This window comes from Saimiri boliviensis, chromosome 2, assembly GCF_048565385.1.
Source record: "Saimiri boliviensis isolate mSaiBol1 chromosome 2, mSaiBol1.pri, whole genome shotgun sequence".
Lineage (NCBI taxonomy): Eukaryota > Metazoa > Chordata > Mammalia > Primates > Cebidae > Saimiri > Saimiri boliviensis.
Genome location: NC_133450.1, coordinates 146,545,046 through 146,560,030, shown reverse-complemented (window position 1 = coordinate 146,560,030; position 14,985 = coordinate 146,545,046). Strand labels below are relative to the sequence as shown.

The 14,985-nt window shown below is 40.2% G+C and overlaps 1 protein-coding gene across 20 annotated transcripts in view; it reads right to left on the bottom strand.

Moving 5' to 3' along the window:
* The window catches only part of RFK (riboflavin kinase), a 224,068-nt gene that overhangs the window by 202,152 nt on the left and 6,931 nt on the right, over window positions 1-14,985 (bottom strand). Inside the window, exon 4 of one of the 20 annotated variants that reach the window (XR_012516534.1) lies at window positions 12,558-14,985. The exons of 18 other annotated variants lie outside the window; for them this stretch is intronic. Coding sequence is in view for 1 of the 2 variants with exons in the window: in XM_039461423.2 (XP_039317357.2) it covers window positions 14,855-14,985 (131 nt within the window). In the remaining variant the exon portion in view is untranslated. One more of the 20 variants, XM_039461423.2, reaches the window with a different exon arrangement.

Sequence of the window (14,985 nt, the reverse complement as noted above, 5' to 3'; positions counted from 1 at the left end):
GTATTCACAGACCAACCATCTGGATTTGGCTTCTCAGAAAACTAACCAAGTCAACTGGTAGTGTCAACATGATTTGTGGGGCCCAGTGTAAAAGTTATTACAAATTTCAAGATGGCGGCAGCAGCACATGGGACCCTTATAAGCACAAGGCCCTGCTCAGGCACAATGGTGCACACCTGTAGTCCCAGGCGTGCCGAGATAGGTGGGCCTTTGGGAGGCCGAGGTGGGTGGATTCCTTGAGCTCATGAGTTCAAGACCAGCCTGGGCAACACGGCAAAATCCCATCTCTAAAAAAAAATACAAAAATCAACTGAGTGGGTTGGTGTGCACCTATAGTACCAGCTACTAGGGAGGCTGAGGTGGGAGGATCCTTTGAGCCTGAGAGGTCAAGGCTGCAGTGAGTCGAGATTATGCCATCGCACTCCAGCCCAAGTGACAAAGTGAGACCCTGTCTCAAAAATTAAAAATAAGCATGAGGCCCTGTGTTGTTGACTGCCCAAGGGGCACACCCACGGAGCTGACCCTGATATTCAATATACTCAGAGCACTGATCAGCATGCAAAATGTGTCAGCTACTGCATCCGCTTCCACCCACAGGTGGATCAAAGAATTAGATACCAAAGGTGGTAGCTTTTAGGGGAGGGGACAGCTCTTCAAGATCTACAAAGCATGTAAGCACTGGGGAAGATGACTTGTTATGGAAGGGGAAGAATTTCTTTTCAGACATAAAAAGCTTAATTAAAAGTGAGCTCGTCTTCAAGTCCAGGATATCTTCATTTCCATTTTAGCTCCACATGACACTGGCCAACTCATTTGACATAATGTATGTGGGTATGCTTTGTGCATTACAAACCTGTCAACGTGCATGACAATTAGGTATAAATTTTTACTGTTTCGGGTCACACCAGTGTCATCAAGCCTACAGCCTACAGCTCTATACTCTTTCCAAAGCAGGGTCAGGGAGGGCTTTATTGTCCCAAATCACAAGTCAGTCTTTTTTTTCCCCCATTTCTTTTCTTGTTCTCACTCACTCTGTGCAAAAAAAAAAATAAAATAAATAACCAAAACCAAACCACCCTGTCAACTGGTTAATTTCCCATGCAACCTGCTCAGAAGCCTGTGACACTTTGAAGAGCAGGGTGTGGGAGGAGTGTTGGCCACACTCACCCAGCCTGACATCCCTAGGCTGTATGTCCGAGCTCTGTTTACATAGCTGAGGGACTGGGAATGCTGGAGCAGAGGGAGGTGGCCACACGAATGTTTCAGGAGGACATACCACATCTCTGCTTTTCTTTCCTGCTGGCTTAGCTACCCTATGCAGCAAAGAGAAAAGAAATCTGTAAGGTTCTGCTCTGTCATTTGCAGCCATCTGTTTCCTTTCTTCTTCCTTCCCTAGAAACTTTTTTCAATAGTAGAAAGGAGATATCAGAGGATGTCTACAATAATAAATTCATCTTTCTTCAGATGTAGACTTTTGGAAACCTTTGGCACTTACAGAAAGTCTTCTATGCTGCTGTTGTTTCCTCCACATCTCAAATATACTAGAAAGGATGACACGACAAAAGGTTCCCTTATTTACTTCATCTAGCTCAGGTAAAGAGAGCTGATTCCTTCCAACAAAATGCACTCAACATATATGTTCTAGAGGCCAAGTGTGGTGGCTCACACCTATAATCTCAGCACTTTGGGAGGCTGAGATTACACGTGTAGCTATAAGTCAAAGGAATGGAGATAGCTATAAGTCAAAGGAATAACAAAAGGTTAGCCAAGGGCTTGCCAGGGGCTTAGATCTAAGCTTACTCTCTCCTGACATTAGTTGACCATTCTGGTCCAGTCTGTGTTCTGGATCCTTGTTACATCCCAGCACTTTGGGAGGCTGAGGTGGGAGGACTGCTTGAGTCTAGGAGTTCAAAACCAGCTAAGTAACATGGGGAGACCCCTATCTTTACACACAAAGAAAGTAAAAACTAGCTGAGCATGGTGATGCATACATGTAGTTCTAGCTACTTGAAAGGCTGAGGTAGAAGGCTTGCTTGAGTTCAGGAGTTTGAGGCTGTGATCCTGCCACTGAACTCCAGCCTGGGTGACAGAGCAAGACCTTGTCTCTTAAACAAACAAACAAACATATATTCTCTAAGGACCTACAATATGCCAGGCACCATGTGGGGGTGATGGAGATAAATTCAAAGAAACTGGAATTTCTTTGGGAGACTGTATGTTCTTCAAGGTCAAGGATAGTATCTTACTCCACTCTGTACACCTAGCACATAGCAGAACGCCAGCATACAATAGTTACTCCATAAATATTTGAGGAGTATGCATTTGCTCATAGAAATCACTGTCTCGAACTGAACAAAACTGGACTGTGCACATAATTTATGGAAGACTTTACTGTGTCTTTAAAATCACATTGTTGTCTTTGACCAGGAGAAAAAATCTCCAGCACCACAAAAAACAATTGGCATTTGTGAAGCACATACTACTTTTTAGGTACCATTAGAAGCACTTTGCATGGATCAAATAGTTTAATCCTTTTAATCATCCCAACAGCCCTCTGAGGTAGGCACTATTGTTATTTGTGTTTTATGGATAAGATGCTAAACCACAGAGAGGTAAAATAACTTTCCTGGCTCCAGAGGCCTTGATCTTGATCTCCCATATTGCAGCTGCCTAATCCCTCCAAAACCAAGCACAGGGAGAACAAATTAAAACAGGAACTTTCAAACTTTTTTGGACCACACACAAAGTAAAAAATAAAATTTACACCAGCACCTATTTATAAAACTGAAGCAAAAGTTTCAGGAAACAATATTTATCCAACCAATAGATTTCCAGCACATTCTAGTTTATTATTATTTTTTAAAAGATGACCAAAATTCACTAATTTGATTTCACAATATATAGTTTGCAAAATCCTAGCTTAGGGGAAAGAGCCCAACCCTACCTGGCTGACCCCAAGCTTGCTGTGATGAAAATAAACTCTCTTTCTGAACTTTCCTTTCTGGGGCAATTCAATTGCAATGTCTGTAGCATGCCCGATGCCTCCTTTAGCGGACTGCTTCCAAGAAGCATTTCAGACCCTGGGCTTCTGGAAATCTTTAATACACCCCTCTTCTGAGTCACTTTACCTCTGCAGGCTGCCATCTGAAATGGAATCTTCTGCAAATATGGCTCCAGTCATATCTACAGATCTGGCCCATGGGAAGCATGCATCTTTGTCCACCCTCAATCCCCTACATTGAGAGTGAAGGTGCTGCCTTCTCTCTTCCGGCTCTGTTCTCTAAGGTTAATCCAACCACCTCCCAAGCCAGTTAGTTCAACTTCCCATACAATTCTTATGTCCCAACTACCAAGCAAGGAGGACACAAGTTCTCTGATTGATACTTGAAGGGGATATAGGCAGAGCACACTAGTATCTCCAAAGAAATTCTCCCTCCCTCCGCTCTTCAACTCCACTCCTTTATAAATTGAAATTCATTATGGGCAGAAAGGGTTTCACAATCTTTTAGCATGACCTGGATTTTCTAGGACTTGGAATGTTTACCAGTTTGCATCTATTACAAAGATTTGACCCTTAGCAGCCTCTTCTACAAGTATGGAGAAATAAAAGTCTCCATTTTTGCATCATCTGGATAAGCAATCAGAGTTTGGGGATTACTAGGGAACATGAGCTTGCCATGGAGAGTCTATGTGAGGTAAAACTACAGAGAACAAAAGATAGCTATAAGTCAAAGGAATAACAACAGGTTAGCCAAGGGCTTGCCAGGGGCTTAGATCTAAGCTTACTCTCTCCTGACATTAGTTGACCATTCTGGTCCAGTCTGTGTTCTGGATCCTTGTTACATCCCAGTTCCTCCAGGCTCAGAGACTTTGTTCCTATTCACAGTGTATCAGGTTGATGAAGGCTTATGTGTCTATGAAGTTTCTGCCTTTTTGCTGCCTCTGCTAAAAGGTTGATCTCCAACTTCCTAACTTTATCCTGGTGCCTAAAACAATCCAGCCAGACGGGGAAAGAGCCAAGCAAAGGATGAATGGCCACGTCCTGCAGAAGCTGTACTGGTGGATCTGCAGATCATCCTCACTTACCCTCTAGCACCCACAGCTCACAGGGACCCAAGTCTTAGATATTCACAACTCCAGGGCATGGCAGCTAAGCCTGATTCTACTAAGAGGATGTCCCTCTGGATGTAGGCAGAAGACTAAGGTTCAACGCCTAGCTCTGAGGTATACTGGCTACACAATTTGAGTTGGTGTCAGTTTATCTTTGACTTTCAGTTTCTTCTTCTGAAGTATGGTAACAATAACATCTAGCTAGATGGTTCAGATGTATTGTGATGAACAATGAAGTGATATAAAGAAAAGCACGTTGAAGTTCTTGCTGCTACAACTGCTGAAATTTACTACTGTTCAGTAGACAAAATGGAGAAAATAGACTCACTCACATCTCGACTCTCTGTGGTGAAACATGGGAACATTTTTCTTTTCTTTTCTTTTCTTTTTTTCTTTTCTTCTTTTCTTTTGGAGTCAGGGTCTCATTCTGTCACCCAGTCTGGAGTGCAATGACGCAACTATGGCTCATTGCAGCCTCCACCTCCTGGACTCAAGCTATCCTCCCACCACACCCTCCTGAGTAGCTGGGACCACAGGCACACACTGGCACGCCCAGCTAATTTTTTTATTTTTTATAGAGACAGGGTTTCATTATGCTTCCCAGGCTGTCCTTGAACTCCAATCAAGTGATGCTCCCACCTCTGCCTCCCAAAATGCTGGAACTATAGGCATGAACCACCATGCTGGCCTCATTTTTCTTTTGTTTTTCTTTTGAATGTTCAATGTGCATCTAGTTATCTTTGTTTAACTTACAAAATGTTACAAAGAACGAGTTATCTTCAATGTAGTTAAGCTGTTGCAGTAACAAAGCAAGACTGTCTAAAAAGGAGGACTGTCTAAAAAGGAAGAAAATAAACTTTCCAAAAGAGCAAAGAATCCAAGCTAACATTGCCCTCCATCTTCTAAAATTTCAAAAAAAAAATACTCAAACCAAATCCACAGAAAATAGTAGAGAACAGAATAAGTCAGCTGGTCAGACGAAGGGCCAGGGGAAAAGCCTGGTTTTGAAATATGCTGAGAACCTCAGAATCTTATTAGTATTAGGTTTTATTGATTTCAGGAGATAAAATGGAAAATAAAACAAAAACTTCATTTGACAGAAATTCTGTACTAGATGGGGAGCCATTAATTTGAAATATCCTCAAATCTGTAAGCAAAACAATTCCCTGGGCAACCCTAGAAAATATTTTGAAGGCTCAGAAAGACCTAAAGGGACGCTGAAATGAGCCTGAAATTCCCATGACTGATTTGTAGTTAGCAGCTGGTATGTGTTTATGTGGAGCCAAGCAGAACCCGCACCTGGGAATCCTTTCTGTGCCCTAGAGGTAGTGACTCCTAGGTGTGATATGGACTGCTTCCAGAAAAGTGCTTGAGATGTTGCCTATGATGGTATTTTGTTGATGTGAAAATAGAGAATGGGAACCTTGAGGGAGAAGGAAGCAAGTGTACTCATCAAACCAAGCAGAAATTACCTAGTACTTCTTAGCAATGGAAGGAACCCACATATAAAACAATTAGTGTGACCTGAGTCCATGGATGAGAATAAATAAATAAATAAATAAAACAAGAGCACTGCCTGTCAGGTGCAATGACCCAAGCCTGTGATCTCAGCTCTTTGGGAGATTGAGGAAGGAAGATCGCTTGATGCCCGGAGTTCAAGGCTGCAGTGAGCTATGATCATGTCACTGCACTCCAGCCTGGGTAACAGAGCAAAACCCTGACTCTTAACAAAAAAAAAAAAAAAAAAAAAAAAAAGCTGAGCACAGAGGCACGGTACATGTAGTCCTAGCTACTGGGGAGGCTAATGCAGGAGGATCTCTTGAGCCCAGGAGTTCTAGGCTTCAGTGAGCTATGATCATGCCACTGCACACCAGCATGGGCAACAGAATAAGACCCCATCTCTAAAAAAATTTAAAACCAAGGTTGGATCTAAGATGGCCAAATAGGAACAGCTCTGGAGGGCAGTTCCCAGTGAGAACACAGAGGGTGAGTGATCACTGCATCTACAAACGAATTTTTACTGCCCACAGATCAGGAGATTCCCAGGCGGAAAAGCACCACAAGTCTCCAGCATGGCTGTTTCGGCCAGCGCAGAGGGTTTCTGCACAAAAACTCACACAAATCAGGGCGGCCATTTCAACTGGCACCCAGAACACCTGGGAGACAGAGTCACCCATTCAACTGAAAAAAGGGGGGCTGAAACAGGGAGCCGGTGGTCTGGCTCAGTGGGTCCCACCCCCACAAAGACCAGCAATCTAACGATCCTAAATATATACACGCCCAGTACAGGAGCACCCAGATAAATAAAGCAAGTTCTTAATGACCTAAAAAAGAGACTTGGACTCCCACACAACAATAGAGGGAGACTTTAATACTCCACTGTCAATATTAGACACATCAATGAGACAGAAAATTAACAAGGATATCCAGGACTTGAACTCAGATCAGGAACAAGCAAACCTAATAGACATCTACAGAACTCTCGACCCCAAATCCACAGAATATACATTCTTCTCAGCATCACATCACACCTACTCTAAAACTGACCACATAATTGGAAGTAAATCACTTCTCAGCAAATGCAAAAGAATGAAAATCATAACAGTCTCTCAGACCACAGTGCAACCAAATTAGAACTCAGGATTAAGAAACTAACTCAGAACCGCAAAAGTTCATGGAAACTGAACAACTGGCTCTTGAATGTTGACTGGATAAACAATGAAATGAAGGCAGAAATAAAGATGTTCTTCAAAACCAACAAAAACGAAGACACAACATACCAGAATCTCTGGGACACATTTAAAGCAGTATCTATAGGAAAATATATAGCAATAAATGCCCACATGAGAAGCAAGGAGAGATCTAAAATCAACACCCTATCGTCAAAATTGAAAGAGCTAGAGAAGCAAGATAAAAGAACCGCAAAAGCTAGCAGAAGACAAGAAATAACTAAGATCAGAGCAGAACTGAAGGAGATAGACACACAAAAAACCCTTCAAAAAATTAATAAATCCAGGAGCTGGTTTTTTGAAAAGATCAACAAAATAGACCACTAGCCAGATTAATAAAAAAGAAAAGACAAGAATCAAACAGATGCAATAAAAAAACGATAAAGGGGATATCACCACCGATTCCACAGAAATACAAACTACAATCAGAGATTACTACAAACAACTTTAAGCACATAAACCAGTAAACCTGGAAGAAATGGATAAATTTCTGGACACTTGCATCCTCCCAAGCCTAAACCAGGAAGAAGCCGAAACCCTGAATAGACCAATAACAAGGGCTGATGTTGAAGCAGCAATTAATATACTATCAACCAAAAAAAGCCCAGGGCCAGATGGGTTCACAGCTGAATTCTACCAGATGTACAAAAAGGAGCTGGTATCACTCCTTCTGAAACTATTCCAAACAATACAAAAAGAGGTAATCCTTCCCAAATCATTTTATGAGACCAACATCATCCACCAACATCATCCTGATAACAAAACCCAGTAGAGACTCAACAAGGAAAGAAAACTTCAGGACAATATCCATGATGAATATAGATGTAAAAATATTCAATAAAATACTGGTAAACCAATTGCAACAGCACATCAAAAAGCTTATCCATCACAAACAAGTAGGCTTCATCTTGGAGCCGCAAGGCTGGTTCAACATACACAAGTCTATAAACATAATTCACCACATAAACAGAACCAAAGACAAAAACCACATGATTATCTCAATAGATAACAGAAAAGGCCTTCGACAAAATTCAACAGCCCTTTATGCTAAGAACTCTCAATAAACTAGGTATCAATGGAACGTATCTCAAAATAATAAAAGCTATTTACAACAAACCCACAGCCAATATGATACTGAATGGGCAAAAACTGGAAGCATTCCCTTTGAAATCTGGCACTAGACAGAGATGCCCTTTCTCACCACTCCTGCTCAATAATGTATTGCAAGTTCTAACTAGAGCAATCAGGCAAGAAAAAGAAATAAAGGGTAATTCAATTAGGAAAGGAAGAAGTCAAATTGTCTCTATTTGCAGATGACATTATTGTATATCTAGAAGACCCCATCATCTCAGCCCAAAATCTCCTGAAACTGATAAGCAACTTCAGCAAAGTCTCAGGACACAAAATCAATGTGCAGAAATCACAAGCATTCCTATACACCAATAACAGACTTAAAGAGAGCCAAATCAAGAACGAACTGCCATTCACAATTGCTACAAAGAAATAAAATACCTTGGAATACAACTAACAAATGACCTCTTCAAGGAGAACTACAAACCACTGCTCAAGGAAATAAGAGAGGACACAGATGGAAAAACATTCCATGCTCATGGTTAGGAAGAATTAGTATTGTGCAAATGGCCATACTACCCAAAGTAATTTACAGATTCAGTGCTATCCCCATCAAGCTACCTATGACCCTCTTCATAGAACTGGAAGAAAGCACCTTAAACTTCATATGGAACCAAATGATAGCCCCCATAGCCAAGTCAATTCTAAGCAAAAAGAACAAAGCTGGAGGCATCATGCTACCTGACTTCAAACTATACTACAAGGCTGCAGTAATCAAAACAGCATGGTACTTGTACCAAGACAGAGATATAGACCAATGGAACAAAACAGAGGCCTTGGAGGCAATGCTACACATCTACAACCATCTGATCTTTGACAAATCCGACAAAAACAAGCAATGGGGAAAGGATTCCCTGTTTAATAAATGGTGTTGGGAAAACTGGCTAGTCATATGCAGAAAGCAGAAACTGGACCCCTTCCTGACACCTTATACTAAAATTAACTCCAGATGGATTAAAGACTTAAACATAAGCCCTAACATCATAAAAACCCTAGAAGAAAACCTAGGCAAAACCATACAGGACATAGGCATAGGCAAGGACTTCATGACTAAAACACCAAAAGCATTGGCAACAAAAGCCAAAATAGACAAATGGGATCTAATTAAACTCCAGAGCTTCTGCACAGCAAAAGAAGCAATCATTAGAGCAAACTGGCAACCAACAGAATGGGAAAACATTTTTGCAATCTACCCATCTGACAAAGGACTAATATCCAGAATCTACAAAGAACTAAAACAGATTTACAAGAAGAAAACAAGCCCATTCAAAAGTGGGCGAAGGACATGAACAGACACTTTTTGATTCCTCAAGGACCTAGAAATAGAAATTCCATTTGACCCAGCAATCCCATTATTGGGTATATATCCAAAGGATTATAAATCATTCTACTGCAAGGACACATGCACACGAATGTTCATTGCAGCACTGTTTACAATAGCAAAGACTTGGAATCAACCCAAATATCAATGATAGACTGGACAGGGAAAATGTGGCACATATACACCATGGAATACTATGCAGCCATAAAAAATGATGAGTTCATGTCCTTTGTAGGGACATGGATGAACTTGGAAACCATCATTCTCAGCAAACTGACACAAGAACAGAAAATCAAACACCTCATGTTCTCACTCATAGGTGGGTGTTGAGCAATGAGAACACATGGACACAGGGAGGGGAGCATCACACACTGGGGTCTAATGAGGAGAAATAGGGGAGGGACAGCAGGGTTGGGGAATTGGGGAGAGATACCATGGGGAGAAATGCCAGATATAGGTGATGGGGAGGAAGGCAGCAAATCACACTGCCATATATGTACCTATGCAACAATCTTGCATGTTCTTCACATGTACACCAAAACCTAAAATGCAATAAAAAAATAAATAAATAAAAAAGATACAATGCTGTAATTCTATGACCATGTAAATGATAGTCATTCCTGGGCTATACAGAACTTTTTTTCCTTTTTTTTTTTTTTGCAATGGAGTCTCACTCTGTCACCCAGCCTGAAGTGTAGTGGTGTCATCTCAGCCGGGTTCAATTCCCCTGCCTCAGCCTCTTGAGTAACAAGGATTACAGACACCCGCCACCACACTGGACAAATTTTTGTATTTTTAGTAGAGATGGGGTTTCACCACGTTGGCCAAGCTAGTCTTGAACTCCTGACTTCAGGTGATCCACCCACCTCAGCCTCCCAAAGTGCTAGGATTACTGGTGTGAGTCACAGCACCTGGCCTATGCAGAACATTGTTATTTGTCTGTACACAAGGATAAAACTTAAATTTTCAAAGTGAGCACACTAGGCAACCATTGCCCCACTCTAGAAATAGAACAGTAAAACAGAAGCTCCCAACACCTTATGATCCTCCTGTCAACCCTGTCCTCAGTAATCAACCTGCTATAAATCACTGGTCCCCAACTTTTTTGGCACCAGGGACTGGTTTTGTACAAGTTTCTTCATGGACATGTGGGAAAGATGGCTTTTGGATGAAACTATTCCACTTCATTACATTATCATAAGGAATGCGCAATCTAGATCCCTCGCATGCAGTTTAGGATAAGGTTCATGCTCTTGGGAATCTAATGCTGCTGCTGATCTGACAGGAGGCGGAGCTTAGGTGATGTATTAGTCCTCTCTCACACTGCTATAAAGAACTGTCCAAGACTGGGAACTTTATAAAGGAAAAAGGTTTAATTGACTCACAGTTCCGCAAGGCTGGCAGTTTCACCCATGATTCAATCACTTCCACCTGGTTTCTTCCTTGACATGTGGGGATTATGGGGATAATTCAAGACGAGATTTGCATGGAGACACAAAGCCTAACCATATCAGGTGGTAAGGCTCACTTGCCCACATTGCACCTCCTCCTAAGTGGTCCGATTCCTAATGTACTAATCCATGGCCACGGTCCAGATCCATGGCCTGGGGTTGTCAACCCCAGCTGTAGATGGCTTTTGCCTGTTCCTGAAATGTAGATACATACATATTTTTGTGGGGTATCTGGTTTCTTTTACTATTTTCTAGCTTTTTGAGATGAAAGCTTAGATCATGACTCATCTTCAATCTTCTTTGTCTAATATTAGTTAAAACTATGTATCTTTTGTTAGCTGCATTTGGCAAATGTTTGTGTCACATTCATTATCGTTCATTACAAAATAGCTTTATATTATGACATATTTTTATTCCTAATTTTTCTCCTTTGTATTGTGTTCAATATGTTCCTTACAGCAGTCCTTAGAAATTTGCTGATACTTTTATATATCCTAAACAATAGCTGCAGTTGAAATAATCACCTGATTAGCTGATAAGAGTTATTCTCCAAGATTTAGCAAACATCTGTATAGGCTAAACAGATATAATAGGAGCCTCTATCCTCAAACTTTCAGCATTTTGTTCTTTGAGACAGGGTTTCCCTATGCTGCCCAAACTGGAGTGCAGTAGCTATTCATGGGCATGATAGAGCATACTGCAGTCTCTAACTCCTGAGCTCAAGCTATTCTCCCACCTCAGTTTACCAAGTAGCTGGAACCATAGGCCCACACCATCACACCCAGCTCATCTTTCAGGATTTTTGATGATGACCTCTCCAATTTTCCTGGAGATGTAGCATTGTTGTGTTTTACTATCCTGGCCTCTACTTGGCCCTTGTAATGGTCAGGGAACCAAAGTGGAAATTCTGACAGTAGTCAAGGATGTCACTCTCAAATATACACACACAGAATAAGAAAAATCAGCATAGGATATGTCCAAAGGCTTAGTGAGCTGCCTAAGAGACAAGCTAGGGTTCAAATTCCAGTTATCACCTGACCTAAAAGCCAACTGCCACTAGCACAGTCACAGACTTAAGCCTCATAGTTCACTACTTCTGGTTTAATATGTATTTAACCCATCCATTGAATTTTTAATTTCAAGTTTTCTTTGTAACTATAAATTCTATTTTGGACGATTCCTAAGTATCTGCCCAATTTTTACTTTAAAATTTTAATAAAGATAGGATCTTACTATGTTGCCCAGGCTACAGTGCAGTGGCTAGCCACAAGTGTTCATCACAACAATTCTGGCCTCAAGTAATCCTCCTGCTTCAGCCTCCCAAATGGCTAGGATTATAGGCACATGCCACAGCACACAGCTGCCCAATTTTTATAAACCTGCCATTTGACCATTTTTGTTACCCTTTTATTACATTATACATATTAAACAATCATTTCAATTTCTATATCTGATAACCCTGGATCTGCCATCTTTGTAGAGTTTATACTACAATTTGTTTCTGCTTTTGTTTATGGTGTCATCTCTTTTGGCAGAATAGGTTTGTTTCTTGGCTCCATCTCTGAAGACAAGACTTCCACTTCCATCTCCCAATCAGAATCATGTTTCATGGTAAGCTCTAACTGCGGACTTGTAAGCCTCCATAGTTGAAGAAGATGAGAGTTCTGGGGATGAGGGTTGAAAGAGTATCAGCATGCAACAGAGAAAGGCAAATGAGATCCATGTTGCTGCTTATGGGATTGGTGGCAAAAGACTAGAAGGTTACAACAGAACTCTGTTTTAGAGCAGGAGTTATGCAAGGGAACCCAGACCTACCTATACTCTTCTGGCTCTTATAACTCCAAAATGTAACAGGAACCCTTATTCTCAGGAAGTGGACTTTAGTAGTGATGCCCTGTGAATGCTCTCCAAACAAATCTCAGTCACGGTGCTGCAGGCATAAACACAGGGGATCTTGAAGGTTGTAGAACTACCACTGCCTGCCAGGTTCTCCCTACAGCTGCCACCTATAACTTGCTCTTCAGGTAACTTAACACACTTAGAGTAGCAATCAGCCAATAAATTAGAAATCTATAAAAGATTGAAGCTGACACAGGGAAAGAAAAAATATCACTTAGTCAAAATTTATTTCAAGGCCTGAAAACATCCAGACTAATCAAAATGGTACTACTGTAACTTCTTATAAAAGTTTTTGAAAAATATAGACACAATTAACCCTTCAAATACCACACGATCCGATTCTCAGAAACAATGGCTATCTAACGAGATGTAAAGGGACAATAACATAACAACGAACTTTCACACACCTAAAGAGAGCATTTAGTAGCAAGCTATTCAGACAAAACACAAACATTTTCACATTTCCCATGTTTGTTAACTTTACTTCATAAAGCCACTGATAACCAAAGTTTCTTTCAAGTATAGGATTTCTAACATTATAAACTGTGTTTCTGACATTTATAAAGAAATAAAAAGTAAAACACAATCCAACTGTATTTATGAGTCCCTCTTCTCCAACAGCTTTAGATGTTTTTCTGAATACTTTTTACACAAAATAAAGTCTTTTATTAAAATCAGTTCTAATTCATTTATGCAGATTAGGGAAAAATGATTCATAATCAATTAACTTTAAAATTACCCTCTATGTTTCTATCTTCATCCCCCTATCACCACCAAATCTGTTGCTACAGTGGGCAACGATGCAATATACTGTTTGAGAGGGCCCAAAGGAATCTGTAATCTTAATTTCCCACATATTAGTTAGTTGGAGGAAAAATCCACCGTATGAAGACTATTTAAGTAAAACTTTATGCTTTCACCTCAAGCTACAAGTACTTTTTAGACTAGCATTAAATTATATTGCACTTATACAGCTACACCAGTTTAGATTTGCCTTGGAACAAAATTAATTTCAAGGCCTTAAATATTAAAAATAAATAATTTTCTGACTATTTCATAGTTTAATTGGCTCTTAGTTTTGCTAGTGAGGGATACATTTTGTGTTCTTTAAGAAATTGGTACATGTAAACCTAAAGATGAAGTCTGTTTTGTTTTTCCTGAAAAAGGAAAAAAGAACCAAAGAAAAATGTTGAAGAACATTTTTGCCTTTTAAAAAGAAGCATTATCCAACAAAAAGGAGACATACAGATTTTTTTGAGACGGAATTTTGCTCTTTCTAGCCCAGGCTAGAGTGCAGTGATGCAATCTCGGCTCACTGCAACCTCCTCCTCCCAGGTTCAAGGGATTCTCCTGTCTCAGCCTCCTGAGTAGCTGGGATTACAGGTGCCCGCCACCACCTGTAAAGAAGCATTATCCAACAAAAAGGAGACATACAGATTTGAAAACACTTATTTCACTGCCTTCAACAACAACAAAAAAAAACAGGGGAAGTCCAGACGACTTAGAACTGAAGTAGCTCTACACAAAATGAAAATGGTACAATGATGTGACTTCAAAGAAAATGACTAAAACAAAATTTCACAAACATCTTCATGTTTGTAATGTATTAATGCACAAAATACCAAAAATACAAAGTCTGGGTTTCTTCCCTGTAGGTTTATCATAAACTATCAATTTTCTATATAATGCATTTCCTTTTTGTTTTGTTTTTTTATAGAGATGGGGTCTCGCTATGTTGTCCAGACTGGTCTTGAACTCAAGCAATCCTCCCACCTCGGCTCCCTAAGTGCTGGGATTACTGGCACAAGCCACTGCACTTTGCCTTAATGCATTTACTTTTATAAGCCTTCTTTGTTTAGAAGTATACACTACACAATTACATACATGCTGGTATTTTACCGTGAAAATTTCGTATTTCATCCCAAACTAGTGACTTGCCTTTTTACCCATGCTTATACACAAGTAATACCTTTCTAGTGGTACATTTTAATCAATATGTATTTTTTAAATCTTGATTTTTAAACAAATATTTTTAGTGCTATGACATGATGGGCTTCATTTAACAGTTGAAGCATGATATGGTAACTACATTGTACTGTTTAATTCACAACTGCAGGAAAGTGTTTGATTCTTAAAACATAACGAAGATGAGAACGGACAGTAATAAACCCAGAAACACTAGAAAACAGTGAATGAATAAATACAATTTTTCATCAGTGGCCATTCATTGTTTTGCTTTTGGAAACCTGGAAGAAATTGTCTTCTTTGATTTTCAAATGTTCTGGTAAATCTAGTCGTTTCTTAGCTTCCTCAATATCACCTTGAATTGCTGAAATAAGTGACT